Genomic DNA, 17,240 nt, shown 5'->3' on the forward strand with positions numbered 1-17,240 from the left:
TAGACAGGAGTCCAGGGCCAAGAACAGGGCCTGGATCAACAAATAAGTGTTAAGTGGATGAATGTATGGATGATGGATGGATGGATGGATGGATGGACGGATGGGTGGATGGATAGATAGATGGATGATGGATGGACAAAAGGACAGAAGGAAGGATGGATGGATGGATAATAGATGGATGGATGGACAGATGGAGGGATAGATGGATGCATGCATGCATGGATAAGTGATAGATGGATGAACAGATGAACAGATGGATGGATGGATGGATGGACAGATGGATAGATGGGTGATTGCAGCATTCATGGGGAAGGAGCTTTGGTGAGCCAATGAAATCCTTGTACAGACAGGACAGGTGCCTGCAGAACAGCAGATAGGCATGTCATTTCTGTGGACACAGTGGTCTGCTCTACACCTTCCTGGGGGAAGAAACTGAGAATTGAACAGAAATAGCAGAGCAGGAGGGGAAGATTAGAGTGGTCTACATGCCTATTGTTGGCATGGACAGGACATGTGAATTTTCCATGAGTTAAGTGGAGAACAAGAAAGGTAGAAGGCTAACAATGAAGTATCAGAAAGAGAAATTAAGGAAACAACCCCACTTACCATCACATCAAAAAGAATAAAACACCTAGGAATAAACCTATCTCAGGAGGCAAAAGATCTGTACTCCAAAAACTATAAGACACTGATGAAAGAAACTGAAGATGACACAAACAGATGGAAAGATATACCATGTTCTTGGATTGGAAGAAGCAATATTGTTAAAATGACCATACTACCCAAGGCAATCTACAGATTCAATGCAATCCCTATCAAAATACCAAGGGCATTTTTCACAGAACTAGAACAAATAATTTTAAAATTTGTAATGGAAACAAAAATGACCCTCAAACAGTCTTGAGAGAGAAAAACAGAACTGGAGGAATCATACTCCCTGACTTCAGACTATACTACAAAGCTACAGTAATCAAAACAGTATGGTACTGACACAAAAACAGACTGATAGATCAATGGAACAGGAGAGAGAGCCCTGAAATAAACCCACACACTTATGGTCAATCTATGACAAAAGAAGCAAGAATATACAGTGGAGAAAAGGCTGTCTCTTCAATAAGTGGTGCTGGGAAAACTGGACAGTTACATTTAAAAGAATGAAATTAGAACATTCTCTAACACCATATACAAAAATAAACTCAAAATAGATTAAAGACCTAAGTGTAAGACTGGATGCTATAAAACTCCTTGAGGAAATCATAGGCAGAACACTCACTGACATAAATTGCAGCAATATTTTTTGGATCCATCTCCTAAAGCAAAGGAAATAATAACAAAAATAAACAATTGGGACCTAATTAAACTTAGAAGCTTTTGTAAAGCAAAGGAAACCATCAACAAAACAAAAAGACAACCTACTGAATGGGAGAAAATATTTTCAAATGATATGACTGATAAGGGATTAATATCCGACATACATAAACAGCTCATACAGCTCAACATCAAAAAAACAAACAACCCGATTAAAAAATGGGCAGAAGAATTGAGTAGGCATTTTTCCAAAGAGGAAATGCAGATGGCCAACAGGCACATAAAAAGATGCTCAACATCGCTAATCAGCAGGGAAATGCAAATCAAACCCACAATGAGAAATCACCTCACACCTGTCAGAATGGCTATCATCAAAAAGAACACAAATAAAAAATGTTGGTGAGGATGCGGAGAAAAGTGAACTCTCCCATTGTTGGTGGGAATGTAAATTGGTGCCCTATGGAAAACAGTATGGAGGTTTCTCAAAAAAAAAAAAGAAAGAAAGAAATAGAACTACCATATGACGCAGTAATTCCATTCCTTGGTATATAACCCAAAAAACCAAAAACACTAATTCGAAAAGATACATGCACCCCAATGTCCATAGCAGCATTATTTGTAATTGCCAAGATATGGAAGGAACCTAAGTATCCATCAACAGATGAGTGGCTAAAGAAGGTGTGGTATATACAATATATACAATGGACTACTACTCAGCCATTAAAAAGAACGAAATTTTGCCATCTGCAGCAACATGGATGGATTTGGAGGGCATTATGCTAAGTGAAATGAGTCAAATAGAGAAAGACAAATACTGTACAATATCGCTTACGTGTGGAATCTAAAAAATACAACAAACTAGTGAATATAGCAGAAAAGAAGCAGACTCACAAATATAGAGAACAAACTAGTGGTTACCAGTGGGGAGAGGGGAGAGGCAACACAGGGGAAGGGAAGTGGGAGGTACAAACTGTTGGGCGTAAGAGAGGCTCAAGGACATATTGTACAACACAGGAAAATAGCCAATATTTTGTAATAACTGTAAATGGAAAGTAACCTTTAAAATTTGTATTAAAATTTTTTTTCAAAAGAAAAAGAAAGGCAGAAGGCTTGAGCTGTCCTGCTCCCAGGGCTGCTCCTCAAGTGAGGGGACAACACACAGCACTGAGAAGGCGAGGGGGACCACCGGCAGGAGGGCTGAGGAGGTGCAGGGGGTTAGGCCAGAGCTGCTCGTCACCAGAAAACCACAGAGTTTGGAGGCCCCCAAAACACTGCCCTAGTAACTCCCCATGTGCCCCACGAGATCAGCCTTTACCTGCTCCCCACAGAGGACACCAGTGAAGGGAGAAGGAGGTCAGCTCCCCTTCCTCAGCCCTCGTCACGGATCCCACGAACCGGGGAGGAAGGAAGCAGAAGGAGGGAGAGAGTCGCCGACGAGCCTGCAGCCCCCCTGGCCCACCCCCTCCCCCCGGGGCCCGTGGAGCTGGAAGGAGGCAGGAGCGGCCAGCTGAGCTGCATCTGAGCTCCGGGTTTAAAACTGGACTAGTCTACGCTGGGCTTGTTCTACCTGAACGTGACCAGAGAGCCGTGGGATCTGCTAAGACAGCCTTCGGGGACGAGGAAGGCAGATGCGCCCACGCCTGCGTAAGAAGCAAAGAATCAAACTGCTTCATATTTGTACCCCACTGAGTTCAGATGGTTCAGTAAACTGCTAACAGTGGATGTGATTCTTACTCTATAGTTCTTTGTTTAAAATTCTTTTTATAGCACTGGGAGCTACAGGAAGGAAAGCTGTGAACCCAAATAAATATGACCACCCAGACTTGAAAGGAGGTGAGAAAAGGCCTAAGGTTTCCTCCCTGGAGCCCAGAATTCCCCCTCTCCAGGCCTGGTTCTGGTGGGGCCCCTCCCGGGGGGAAGGCAAACCTTCCTCAGGCCAGAGGGCAACCTGCACCATGCTATCCAAATTGGCTCCTGATTCGATGTTTTCTGCTCCCTCCTCACCTGGAGCCACCTTCCTCACCTGGTTTCTAGCAGCAGGGGGTCGGGGACGGCAGCCCACCCGCCCGCCTGCAGACTGAGACGCAGGGGAGGGGGCCTCTGGCCGCCCCTCTGTCTTGGCTCCGCAACAAAACGCAGGGTTCGGCAGCCACTGCTGTCAGTCTGGCACCTTTCTGTCACCACGACTAAACTCATTTTAAATTTAAGGAGTACATTTTAAAAATTGAAGCCAAGAAAAAGGATTTCTCTTACAATAAACACATCAATGCTCATTTTCCTTATTATTCTACTTTTGGTTATTTCGTATAAAATCTTTAATTAAAGTTTTTCTTTGAAATTGTCATTATCAACCCAGAAGAAAGAAAGGGGGAAAAAAAGAACAACACAGCTGTGCAGCTATGAAGCGCTATTCAGGACTAAATGAACTGGAACGGAATAAGTAGCCTGACTGTTATGTTCTTGGTTTTGGCTGTGTATTCTCAACAGCAGTCTAACTTGTCACTTTATATCGATTCCATCTGTTTACACTCTGCAGAGTATTGGCTTCCTACCGTGAACATTTCCTATTTACCAGCTGGTAGAGATGGTCCAAACCAGATAGGAAAAAATTAGACTACATTCAGAACCTCATAAACACAAACTTTCAATCTGGGGACGCCGTGTGGACGGAGCGGCGCTGGCACTGCTCCCCTTTCACAAAGGGGCTGACTTCCGCTCCCGGCTCCGATGCTGCGCCCCCAGGCCGAGGACTAGGCATTGAAGTATTGAACAGATGCAAACCCTGCCTTTACCACAGACTGAATAAGCTCACATAAAAAGACATCTAACGGAGACCCACGAAAACAGAGAAACAGGGAGCAGACTAAAAAAGAGCTATAGCAACCTAAAAGTCATAGTTGCTATGACAGAGCAAAAATCCAAAAATCTGATTTGGGGTTTCCTTGCAGCCACAGTGAAAAGGGAAACTTCCTGTTCTATACACCACAGGCCACATATACCTCCCCTTACATTTGATTTTCATTTTTAAAATGCCCACCTGCCACAAGTAGCTTAAAGTCGTCTACTAAGAAATTCTAGCTACTCACTGAACCTCTGACACAGCTATGAAAATAAGCCCCAAGTCTAAATACCTAGGGCTTTAAAAAGGCTGCCAAATCAAGGAGAAATATTTCCCATCTCTCCTTCTTTCTAACCTAGCCCACACTCATAGGATGGAAGCTTCTCCCCAGGCACCACAGGCCAAGAATACTGAGGCCCCTGTCACCCCGACCCCTGACCACTCATAGAACAGAGCTGCACACCAGGAGGGGCAAGCCAATCCCCTCCCAGGAACTCCATGGCATCCCTCACACAGCAGAGGCACTCAGCAAATGCAGGCTGACGGTGATGGTGAGGGGCTGACTACTTCCAGGGCCTGGGGACAGGTACCACCAATTCCAGCTGCTCTCCCATCAAGTGCATCCATTACTCTGCTGACACCGTCTCCTAAATTCCTCCTGTCTCGTGTCATCATCCCCTATCAGAAGCCTTCAATGAACTGTCACCATCAGCACCACCCTTTGCCCCACCCTTTAGGGTTAATGCCTCCACCTTCTTCTCCAGCCTGCACTTCAAAATGGCTCTGTCCTGGGGCTTCCCTGGTGGTGCAGTGGTTGAGCGTCCGCCTGCCGATGCAGGGGACACGGGTTCATGCCCCGGTCCAGGAAGATCCCACATGCCGCGGAGCGGCTGGGCCCGTGAGCCATGGCTGCTGAGCCTGCACGTCCGGAGCCTGTGCTCCACGACGGGAGAGGCCACAACAGTGAGAGGCCCGTGTACCGCAAAAAAAGAAATAAAAAAAGAAGGCTCTGTCCTCTGTTCCATCTTGCCTTGAGAAACAGAACTCCCCACAGAGGCGTCACAGAGTTGGTGTCCCCGCCCCGGCCACATCTCCACTGCCTTCAGCTCCGCGTCCTCTCCTTCCACCAGGCTGCAATCCTGAAAGCTGTCCCGAGTCCCACCCTCTGCCCCATCCTCAGCACACACTGACAGCCCAGCCACGGTCCAACTCAAGCTCCAGTCTCACCTTTCTCTTCAAGCTTTTCCTGGCTACTCCAATTACTGTGAACTTTTCCTGCAGAGCCTTATTTACTCATCCTGCAAATACTTAATTGAGCTCACATTAGGTGCTCAACATGTTCTGTTTGAAAACACAGGATCTGTTTAAGGCACTAAAGTTCCAACAGTGAGCAGGACACAGAAGGTGCCCACTCCCAGGGAACATATTTCCTAGTAATGAACAAGTAAACAAACAAAACCTCAGGATGTTCTAAGTTTCGAGGAATTTTAGATAGTGTAGTCCAAAGAATTTCCAGGGGGGAGACCTCTCATGCTGAGTGCCAAAAGCCAGGTTTTTGTCTGACGTTTATTCAGCAGGTGACCAGAAGCCACAGGGCATCTTAACCAATGGGGTCTGATGAGATCTGACTCATGTTTTGAACAGATAGCTCTGATGTCATGTGAAACGGAGACTGTAAGAGGCAAGAATAGGAACAGGAAGGGCAGTCCAGGGGTTACTGACAGTGCCCAGGGTGGAGACCCAGCGGCAGTGGGGATGCAGAGGTGGATGGGCTCAGGATATGGCACAGGATGCAGCCGACAGGACTTGCCGGTGGACTGGACTGGGGAGAGGGGCCGGTAAGGGAAAGATGGGAATCAAGGCTAAACCTGTTTCTGCTTGAATGACCCAGTGAACGGTGGAACCATTTACTAAGACGGAGGGAGGTCCGGAGAGGAAGGCTTCTCGGGGTGTGGCAAGGAGGACCATCAGCAGCCCTGGTTTGGTCTGTGGACAGAGGTGAGTCTGGGGCTGAAGATGGAGATAGAAACATGGGCGCCATCAGCACACAGGCCTCTTCGTAGCTTTAAATCGTAAATGACCACGTACTATCATTTAATCTTCCACACAATAGCTCATTTGTCATATCTCCTCCAAATGTGAACTCCTAATTTTTTGAGTAACTTCTATGAGCCCTGCACTATGGTAAGTTCATTTTATATTTATTCTCATAAATAATCCCAACAATATTGGAAAAATCTTGCTATATTGCTTCCCCATTTCACAGCTGAGAAAAAACTTTCCAGAGAGACTGGTTTGCTCAGGGTCACTCAGATAGTGAGTGTCTCAGTTCAGATGCACACTCAGCCTGCGGAGTCGAAGGGCTCCAGCCTCCCCCACGCCACAATCCCGTCCCCCCAACTCCACCATCCCGTCCCCCCACTCCACCATCCCGTCCCCCACGCCACAATCCCGTCCCCCCCACTCCACCATCCCGCCCCCCATGCCACCATCCCATCGCCCCCACTCCACCATCCCGGCCCCCATGCCACAATCCCGTCCCCCCAACTCCACCATCCCGTCCCCCCACTCCAACGTCCCGTCCGCCCACTCCAACGTTCCGTCCCCCCACTCCACCATCCCGCCCCCCACAACACCATCCAGTCCCCCCCACGCCACCATCCCGTCCCCCCAACTCCACCATCCCGTCCCCCTCACTCCACCATCCCGTCCCCCCCACTCCACCATCCCACCCCCCACGCCACCGTCCCGTCCCCCACGCCACCATCCCGTCCCCCACGCCACCATCCCGTCCCCCTCACTCCACCATCCCATCCCCCCACTCCACCATCCCACCCTGCTACGCCACCATCCCGTTCCCCCCACTCCACCATCCCGCCCCCCACACCACCATCCAGTCCCCCCCACGCCACCATCCCGTCCCCCCAACTCCACCATCCCGTCCCCCTCATTCCACCATCCCGTCCCCCCACGCCACCATCCCGTCCCCCACGCCACCATCCCGTCCCCCACGCCACCATCCCGTCCCCCTCACTCCACCATCCCGTCCCCCCAACTCCACCATCCCGTCCCCCTCACTCCACCATCCCACCCCCCACGCCACCATCCCGTCCCCCACGCCACCATCCCGTCCCCCTCACTCCACCATCCCGTCCCCCCAACTCCACCATCCCGTCCCCCTCACTCCACCATCCCGTCCCCCCAACTCCACCATCCCGTCCCCCTCACTCCACCATCCCGTCCCCCAACGCCACCATCCCGTCCCCCCACTCCACCATCCCGTCCCCCAACGCCACCATCCCGTCCCCCCATTCCACCATCCTGTCCCAACTCCACCATCCCACCCCCCCACTCCACCATCCCGTCCCAACTCCACCATCCTGTCCCCCCCACGCCACCATCCCGACCCCCCACTCCACCATCCTGTCCCCTCACTCCACCATCCCGTCCCCCCCACGCCACCATCCCATCCCCCCACTCCACCATCCCTTCCCCCCCACGCCACCATCCTGTCACCCCCACATCACCATCCTGCCCCCCCACTCCACCATCCTGTCCCCCCACGCCACCAGCCTGTCCCCCCACGCCACCAGCCTGTCCCCATGACACCGCACTGTTTTAAACACTCAACCCTGCAATCTCGTGTGTACTATTGACTTGCCACATGCAAGATTTTTTTTTTTTAAGAGAAACTTAGTCTGAAATAATATAAATTCTGACATAACAAAATCTTTGCTTTAGTTTCCTGATGAAGCCTTCAGTAAATTACCAATAGAGCAACCAAAAATAGGTCCTGGGGTAGAAGCATTTTCAATATCATTTCTTTATAAAATGGCAGCTGATTATTTTGTTATGTGAAATTCTCTAGATCCAATGTAAGCACGACTCTTCATTTAGCTGCACAGAGACACAGGAATAAGAGCTGTGACATTATTAATCACTATACTCAGTTATGATTGATAGGCTTTTCTGCAGGAGGAAGAAGTGCCTCAGATACAATCTGTCCCAACAGCTCTGCGATATGCTAATATTTTCTGCAGACGAAAGAGAAGTTGTGTTTAAATACCTGCTATAATAGGTAATTAATACCAAGTGCACCAGAGGAGAGATGATAAAAGTGGGATTAGGAGAATATTACGAATTAACCAAAAGCTTGTATGTTTTACTAAATGGCCTCATTTTGAGTTTGACACGGTCTTTTTATTAGGCAAACAGACTGTATTCTGATACATTCGTTTGTGCTAATGTGGTGTTCTAATGTTAAGCTATATTTATGAAACGGTTGTGATCCTAACAACTGTTTCTTATCCCTCAAGCAATAATTTTTTAAATTTATTTTTTAAGAAAATTCACCTATTTAAGAAAATGGATATACCCATCACTTGTGTCTTCCCTTTTGTGAAGATATTACCGACCAAGCAAGCAGCTTAGTACCTCTAATTATTTACTAATCGCTTCTGAAATGACTAAGGCTGCATCTACACAACTCCAAGGCACCAGGGTAATCCCATAACGACTTGTGTCACTTGGTGTCCAACAGACACACTAGTCACGGCTGACTGGGTAGACCAGATATTCTGACATCACAGCTCCCAGGCTAAAAAGAGCAGCCCTGATTGGGGCAGCGATGTGGTATGAGAGCAAACAGCCTGGGGCTTTGGGTGGGTTTGTTTATTTTCCTTTTTTTAATGTCTTTAACTGAATTGCACATTCTTGAATTCTAGTCTTTAAAACAATTTTTTTTTTTGCATGTTGGGGGAGGAGACTAGTCATGACACTTCTAAACACACACTGTGTTCTGACATGTCAGAATAGCTTCCTGTGTCTCGGCAATTCTCCGGACATGGCTTACAATGAGTATCCCCTCACCTCAAGAGGCAAGATGAGATTCTCTTCCTTTGTTAGCCTCTTCTTTTACTTCCACCTCACCCTCGTGTGGGGAGTTGACAAAAGATAAAACAGAGTAAAAAGACCCAAACTTTGTTAACCTGGAAACACATGGAAGCTTTGCTTTAAGTCCTTTTTTCCTGGCAGTTTCCTCACATGAAGCATGTGGAGAACCTAAGTCTTGGGCCTCGGAAGGTGCTGTGGCTCCAGGACGGGGCTGGGGCCCTGCAGGACGGGCAGAAGCATAAGGGTCTGAGGAGCTGGTAAGAAGCATGGGAGGGCAGGATGCCAGAGACAGAAAAGGAAAGAAAATTCCCAAATCTGAAGTAGATGCTACACGGACAAAGAGATGATCCTGTGGCTAGGAAACAACCTCCACTCATTCACATGGCTTCGGTGAGCAGAGATGCTTCTCTGCGATGGGCTGGGTCTACCTCCAGGCATAACAAAGAGTCACATTTGCTGCAGGCAGCCACCTTTCCCAAAGGGTCCTCCCAGAGGTAGGGTGGCCTGAGGTTAAGAGCCAGGACCCTGGAGCCAGCAGCCAAGGCGGGGACTGCAGCTCCTCTGCCCGCCAGCTGTGCACACTTGGCCCAACTGCTCAGCCTCTGTTCTAGTTTTCCTCCATATCAAGGTGGGATAACAAAAGCATCTGCCTAAATTGAATACAAAAACACAGTAAAGCACTTAGAACAGCTCTCAGTAAGTGCTCAATCCGTGCTAACTCTCGTTATTATCAGAGTTGGCAAAATCCAAAAAATTACATCAGTGTCCAAAGGATTAAGGCCCAGCCAGCTGGGGGTTCTTTGGCTGGGAGGCTGAAGCAGACACTGTTGGTCGCTTTCTCCAAATCCATTGACCTCTAACCCCTTCTCTTTCTAATGAAACCCTCCATTTTCCATTTGGTTCAGATATCCACCCCCTGGGTGGCCCTGTGCCTACGGGGAGGGAGCCTAGCCGCCACACCAGGGAGTGACCAGGGTTGGTCCAGGCTGCCTGCAGCGGCTAATGCCACCGCCAGTGACTGGTTTGGGTGGGGACAAAATCCTGGCCTGTGAGTCACAGGAAGAAGTTTCCCCGTGTTTATAGAGTCACAGTGGAAGAAACAGCATGCTGGAAAAAATCCGACATCGCAGTATCTGCGTGTTGAGCCTGGAATGCCGGCCACCTCCTGGTGACTGGAGGAGATGTGAGTGAGCAGACCCTGACCTGCCCTCCCTCTGGACTTCTTAGATGAGATGAGAAGTTCCTTATTATCTCAGCTCAGTTGGGGGTCTCTGCTTGTCACAGGGTAGGACACCAGACACCTCGGTGGCTGACGGGGCACCACCTGGTGGCAGACAGGGCACCACCTGGTGGCGGGTAAAGCTACCACAGGAAGGGTTTCAGGAGTGCCTGACAGGGAGGACCAGCTTCACTGATGGGTAGAGGAAGGGACGAGTATTTATTGAGCATCTGCTGTATGCAAGGGCGTCACTTACATTATTCTCATTCATTCTCGTGATCACTCTGACGGGTAAGTGCTGTTGTCTAGCCTCCAGAGACGGGGAAAGTCAAAGCAGTGGGAGACCTGCCCACGGCCTGTGGGCCGCTGCAGAGGTGAGGCTTCAGGCCAGGTTCGCCTCCTTCCCACTAACTCCCTCTGCCTCCCAGGAGATTAAGAGAGCAAGGAACCTGAAAACCAGAGAACTCAAGGGCAGCCAAGGAGACGCCCCGTAGAAGGCACAGAAGAGGAGCCAGAGGGAAGCACAGTCCTCTTTGTGACACAAGGAGAAGCCGGGGCCCAGAAGGCGAGGGCAAGTGAGCTGCGCACCAGACTCAGAGCGCCCACTGGGTGGAACCTGAGTGCAGGTTAAAGCAGGAACCAGGACCAGCGGGAGCCTGAGACGACACCCTGAGGACCACCTGGGGCCCCACGGACGCAGACAGCAGGCTCTTCACGTGAAGCCACGGGTCACAGTCACCAAAGGACGGAGAGATGGGCCCCGGAGACCACCCAGTCTGCCTTCCCCTCGACTGATGGAGAAAACGAGACTCAGGAAGCCCAAGGTCTCGACTGAACAAGGAGCGTGAATGTGAACACATGCTGGAAGCTCTAAGTGCACATGAATTAGGGCGAGGCTGAGGAAGCAGCCATCAGACCAAGCTCACTGCAGAAGAAAACAATTAGGAAACCCAAGCCCTGGGGTTCGGGCAGTTTGGGGTGCCAACTGCTAACTACTTGTTGGTTTAGGAAGGCTAGACCACACACACATTCAGCAAAGTCTGGCTCCCAAAATTCAGAGATACATTTGCATGCATTCTTGGCTCCAATAAGCCATGTGGACTTATATTTAAAACAAAAGAATTAGCATCTTTCATTCCCAAACTGTGTAGATCGCCCAGCAATGACAATGTATGTCTGAAGACAGCCTTCTTTTACTAATCGCTAGGTGTTCCTCTCTGTCTCCAGTGTTTGAGTGTGGCCCGTTTGCAGGACCAGAGTTGTAGCTGGAAACATGCACACAGCCAGCAGCTGAGGAGTGGATTTGGTTTGTTCTGTTTACTTTGGGGTCGGTGGGAAGGGATGACGCTCATTTAAGTTCCTACCTATACTTCAAAGGAAGCTGTAGTAATAACCATAATAATGACAGCTGGCATCACCTAAGTGTTCCAGGTGCTTTATGCTGGATACCTTTAAGCCACACAACAGCACTGTGAGGTGGGTGCTCTTATCCCCACCGACAGATGAAGAAGCCCAATGACAAGGACTTTTTTTTTTTTTTAAAGAGACAATTGGTTGGTTTTTTTGTTTTTGTTTTTAGAATGTTGGGGGTAGGAGTTTGTTTATTTATTTATTTATTTATGGCTGTCTTGGGTCTTCATTTCTGTGCAAGGGCTTTCTCTAGTTTTGGCAAGCGGGGGCCACTCTTCATTGCGGTGCACGGGTCTCTCACTATCGCGGCCTCTCTTGTTGCGGAGCACAGGCTCCAGTCGCGCAGGCTCAGTAGTTGTGGCTCACGGGCCTAGTTGCTCTGCGGCATGTGGGATCCTCCCAGACCAGGGCTTGAACCCGTGTCCCCTGCATTAGCAGGCGGATTCTCAACCACTGCGCCACCAGGGAAGCCCCCACCAATGACAAGGACTTTGCCCAAGGCCACCCAGCTGGTAAATGGCAGAGCCCGTCCACGCCACCTGCCTGCCCAGCGCCAGGGTGGCAGGTAGAGTTGGGGCTGCAGCTTGTGCTGGCCAGACTGCACGGCAGAGAAAGCCTTGGAGCTGCCCTGTGGTCAGGCGTTACCTCTATCACCCGTTCCTCAGCCTCTCACCATCACCCTTCTTTTTAAACCGCGCTGCTTTAAACTCACTCTTAGTGAGAGGGCTTCTATGGGAAGGAAGCCAGGATGAAAAAGGACTGAGATGAAAGGGCGGCCAGTGGTGGAGTTCCCCTTCAGCTTTCCTCTTCAAAGCCTCACTTTCAGTAACTTACAAGCTAGGCCTATGTCCCTACCTTCCCCTAACTGTAACGTTGCATTACTGACCCACCTATGTAAGCATGATCGTCATAAACAGCTGACTTTCCTAGGATAATTTCATGATTAACAAAGTTTGTGAAGAGACAAATTAAAGACATATACCATAAATAATATCTATTACATATCAATTACAAATATTTCATATTTCTTACAGAATAACAAATGAACCACAAGAGAAGCAGCAAATCATTACACCAGGGTTCCTACTAACATAAACTAGAGTGAAAGTAGATTTTTAGGAGCACATAATGCTAAAAAATTATCACACTAGGATGAATTTTCTGGTGTTAATGGCATAAGCCAGGGAAATTTAGACAAACATTTTGTGGGTTTCTGGCTATTTTTGATTTTGAAATGTTTGACAATCTCAGAAGGGTTCAAAAAGGAAAGAAAATTTGTCACATTTCAAACCAACATATTGAATCAAGTAAATTAAACTATGATTCTCAAACTGCTCGTATAACTGACAGGCTCAAATGCATTTTAAAAAGGGGTCCGATTCCAGCCCCCGACGGCCGTGAGCATCTCCTCCCTCCCTAGCTGTGCACCCGGATAGCTACCCACAATCAGCAAACAGGAACACAGCTATATGCTCCTTTCTAAACACACGTAGTAGCTTTTGTGGCTAAATTACTCAGTTCTTAAATATGTGTCGCTCTGAGTTTCACCAGTTATTTTTACCACGCCGCTCTTGATTGGCATTTACTGCTGAAAAGCAGTAGTTTTCTCTTTCTAAAGAAAACCCTGCCTCAGTCGTAGACAAAAACCAAAAGGGCAGCCCTACTGATAATGATCTAAAGTTAATACAAAAGTAATTAATATTCCAGGACTTCGGCTGGTGTCGTTCATCAAAAAGGATGCCATCCGGGCAGGCGAAGTCATGTGAATACAGGCTTTCGTGTGAGCTCTATTGGGTGAGGCATGAGAACGCAGACGACAAGACACAGCTCATTCTGCATCAGCTCCCTCTGCTAGCAATTACTTTTTTTTTTTTTTTTGGCATTTTGGGTTTTTTTATTAAGAATTTATTTTTAAGAGCAATGTAAGGTTCACATCAAGATTGGGGGAAATGTACAGCAATTTCCCATATACCTCCTGTCCCCACACATGCATGCTGTCCCCCATTATCAGTATCTCCACCCAGAGTGGGACATTTGGTTCAGCTGGTGAACCTTCACTGATGCATCGTAATCTCCCATAGCCCCTAGTTTACATTAAGGCTCACTATTGGTGTTCGTTCTGTGGGTTTTGTCAAATGTATAATGACACGTAGCCATCATTATGGTATCAGAGTATTTTCACTTCCTTAAAAATCTTCTGCTTTCCACCTACATCATCTTCTCTCTCCACCCTCTGCCCTTCAACCTCTAGCGACTACTAAACTTTTAAATTTTCCATAGTTTTGCCTTTTCCAGAAGAATAGCAATTACTTTTGACGAAGGGTGGGGATGGGGGGAAGAACTTTGAAAGCTCTCTGTTACCTTTTCTCCTACTTGGACTTCGAGTTCTTTTAATGTCCGACAGCAATTCATTTCACTCTCACCTCCCCTTAAAGATAACAATTAAAAATCTTTTGTTAAAATGTTTTAACTACATTAATGTTTACATAGGACACACAGAGATCAAAATTATAAGAATTTCTAAGTCACGTATTTTTTAATGCAAGGTCTTTCTTACGCACTACCATCTGCCAGAAGCGTGAACTTGGGCCAGTTACTTAGCTTCTCTGTGTCGGGTCCCTCATCTGTAAAATGACATAGCTTCTCCGTGTCTCGGGTGCCTCATCTGTAAAATGACACACGACATCGACTCCTCCTGGGGTGGGGTGGGAATGGAGTGATTACGGCCTTCACACAGAGAGCCCTCATGGAGGCCAGACCCCATCTCATATGACCCTCACTTCATGGGTTAGCGGCCACCACCATCCCGCTTTCCAGAGGAGGCTGGAGGAGCCGAAGGTCATCGTGGGGAAGCCGAGGCACCGGTTTCAGACCCAGGTGGCCTGGCTTCACGGGCCACGCCTAACCCTCGGCTGTAGCACTGTGTTCTGACCCCTGCGGGCTCCTGCTCGCCCCGCGGTGTGCACTGAGCCCCTCTGCAAAGGGCTTAGGACGGATGTGCATCTATACCAGCCCCCTGTCTCCATCCGCTTTTATTAACTATTTTTGATTTTGCATTACCTGTGCATCTGTAAACCGCTTCAGAGTCTCTCTTTGGAACTAACCATAGGGCTAGCGTGAGGATAAAGGACAACAGAGGCCACTTCAGAGTATTTATCCAGTGCCTCCTACACTCAGGCCTGGGCGTGGTGTCAAGCAGGACACCATTCCCAGGCTTGAAAAAGCTTAATGCTAGTGACAGTGACAGACTGGAAATAAGCAATCAAGTAAGTAATGTAAGCTGAAGTAATAACAAGTGCTCTGAAGACAGTAAAGACAGGTGGGGATAGACTGGACACTGGGGTGAGATGGGCCGACTCTCTTGGATGGGGTGGACGACAGGGCATTTGAATAGAGACCCACAAGCTAACAAGCCAGGAGCCACCCTCTCGGAGGAAAAGCTCTCCAGGCAAAGCAAAGGGAACGTGCAACAGCTTGAAGCCCAGAGGTGGCAGGAGCCTGGCACATCCCAGGGCTGCTACTGTGGAGGCCAGGGGGACCAGAGCCCACCAAGCAGGGCCAAGGAACATGGGGTGAGTCCAGAGATGGAGGCTTACACCAGCGCCACGGTGTGGGGGCCATGATGAGGAGTCTGGACTTCACACTGGGGAAGGGGAAGCCACTGGAGCGCTTTAAACAGAAATTAACTTAATTTTACACACGAGGAAACAGGCTCAGAGGGGTTAAGTGTCGAGCCCAAGTTAAAGATGAAACCAGGAACCCAGCCTTATGATTCTGTGTTAAGTGTAATATATTTAAAATGGTTTTAATTATGTATTGAAGAGATACAAAACACTATTTGTAACATATGTTTAAGATTTAAGGAATAAAAATCATACATACCTGACTTTTTACAGCTGTGTGCCCACCATCAGCTGAAGAAATGGAGAAATGCCACTGCCCCAGGGGGCACAGGAGGTCGCCCCTCCCAACCTCAGCCCCCTCCCCACCTCCTCTGCGTTTGGTCAAGGCTTCCTCAGCCCCAGTGGCAGCTCCTCTGCCCAGTCTGGCTCCAGTCCTCTTCCCTTCACAGGGAAGTGTGTACCCCAAACTCCATCTCAGTATCTGCCTCAGGGGAGCCCTGTCTACTGTCTGATATTAACTTAGTGATGCCAGCTTTCTTTAGATTAGTATTTATTTGAATAGTATGTCTTCTTTTTTCTTTTTCTTTTTTTTTTTTTTTTTGCAGTACGCGGGCCTCTCACTGCTGTGGCCCCTCCCGTTGTGGAGCACAGGCTCCGGACGCGCAGGCTCAGCAGCCATGGCTCACGGGCCCAGCCGCTCTGCGGCACGTGGGATCTTCCCGCACCGGGGCACGAACCCGTGTCCCCTGCATCGGCAGGCAGACTCTCAACCACTGCGCCACCAGGGAAGCCCGAATAGTATGTCTTTTTAAATCCTTTTACTTCTAACCTTTCTATAAAACTATGTTTATGTTTTTCTCTTAGTGGATTTTACTATCTGTTATCTTTGTCTTTCAAGCGGTATATTTATTAGAATTACTGATATATTCAGGATTTCTATTTGTCCTGCCTATTCTGCTGCTTCTTGCCTTCTTTTGGGTTGATACCATTTTTATCATTCCATTTTTGTGCCTCTATAAGTTTGGGAGTTATACACTCCACTTTTAGACTTGTAGTAATTGCTCTGGAAATTGCAACCAGCATAATTTTCAAAGACTCAAGTTAATCAGAACTTTCGTCTTCCGACTGGACAATGTAGCAACTCCAGAACATTTGACTCCAGTCCCTCCTCTCAATTTATGTATTACTACTACCATGTGTTCTAATTCTATCCTATTTTTAAATTCCAGAAGCCATCAGTATTCCCTACAGTCATGAGTATGTCCTGTACTTGCCAGGTGTTCAGCCATCTTCCCTCGGCATCCCTTCTTGCATCATCTCAAACCTTCCACCTGGGATCACTTTCCTTCTACCTAAAGTATACCCTTAGAGTTTCTTTTTCTGGGCCTGTTGGGGGCCAAATCCATTTTTGTTTGAGAATGTCTTTACTTCAATATTTAAAATAGTGAAAGATATTTTCTTTAGATACACAATTCTAGGGTGGCAGTGATTTTCTTCCAACACATCGTAGTTTTTAATCCACTCTTCACCTGGCTTCCATTGTTACAACTCAGAAGTCACTTTTGAGTAAATGTTGCCCTTTGGCTGCCTTTAAGGTCTCTTGCTCTTTGGGGTTCTGCCCCCACCCGTTTTAAATCCTTTTTGAGATTTGCCTTCTTGAATCTGCAGGATAGCACTTTTCATCAGTTCTGGACAATCCTCAGCCATTGTTTCTTTGGCTATTACCTGTCCCATCTCTCACTGCTTTCTTTACAAAGCTCCAATTACATCATTTATGTCTCTGTTACATTCTGGCTAATGTTTTCTGACCGATCTTCCAGTTCACTTATTTCTTTAGCTGTGTCTAATACGTTTATTAAATTCATTGAGTTTTAAATTGCTATTGTGAGATATAACCTTTACGCAGAAAAGTACATACAGTACATATGCATAGTTTACTTACAATTAA

The 17,240-nt window shown here is 47.8% G+C and overlaps 1 protein-coding gene across 1 annotated transcript in view; it reads right to left on the minus strand.

The window, feature by feature from the left end:
* The window catches only part of EFCAB6 (EF-hand calcium binding domain 6), a 202,887-nt gene that overhangs the window by 169,349 nt on the left and 16,298 nt on the right, over nt 1-17,240 (minus strand). Inside the window, 1 exon segment of the mRNA XM_082634692.1 lies at nt 14,031-14,097. Within this exon segment, the coding sequence (XP_082490818.1) occupies nt 14,031-14,097 (67 nt within the window).

The sequence above is a fragment of the Mesoplodon mirus genome (assembly GCF_964341445.2).
Source record: "Mesoplodon mirus genome assembly, chromosome: 11".
In the NCBI taxonomy this organism is placed as follows: domain Eukaryota; kingdom Metazoa; phylum Chordata; class Mammalia; order Artiodactyla; family Ziphiidae; genus Mesoplodon; species Mesoplodon mirus.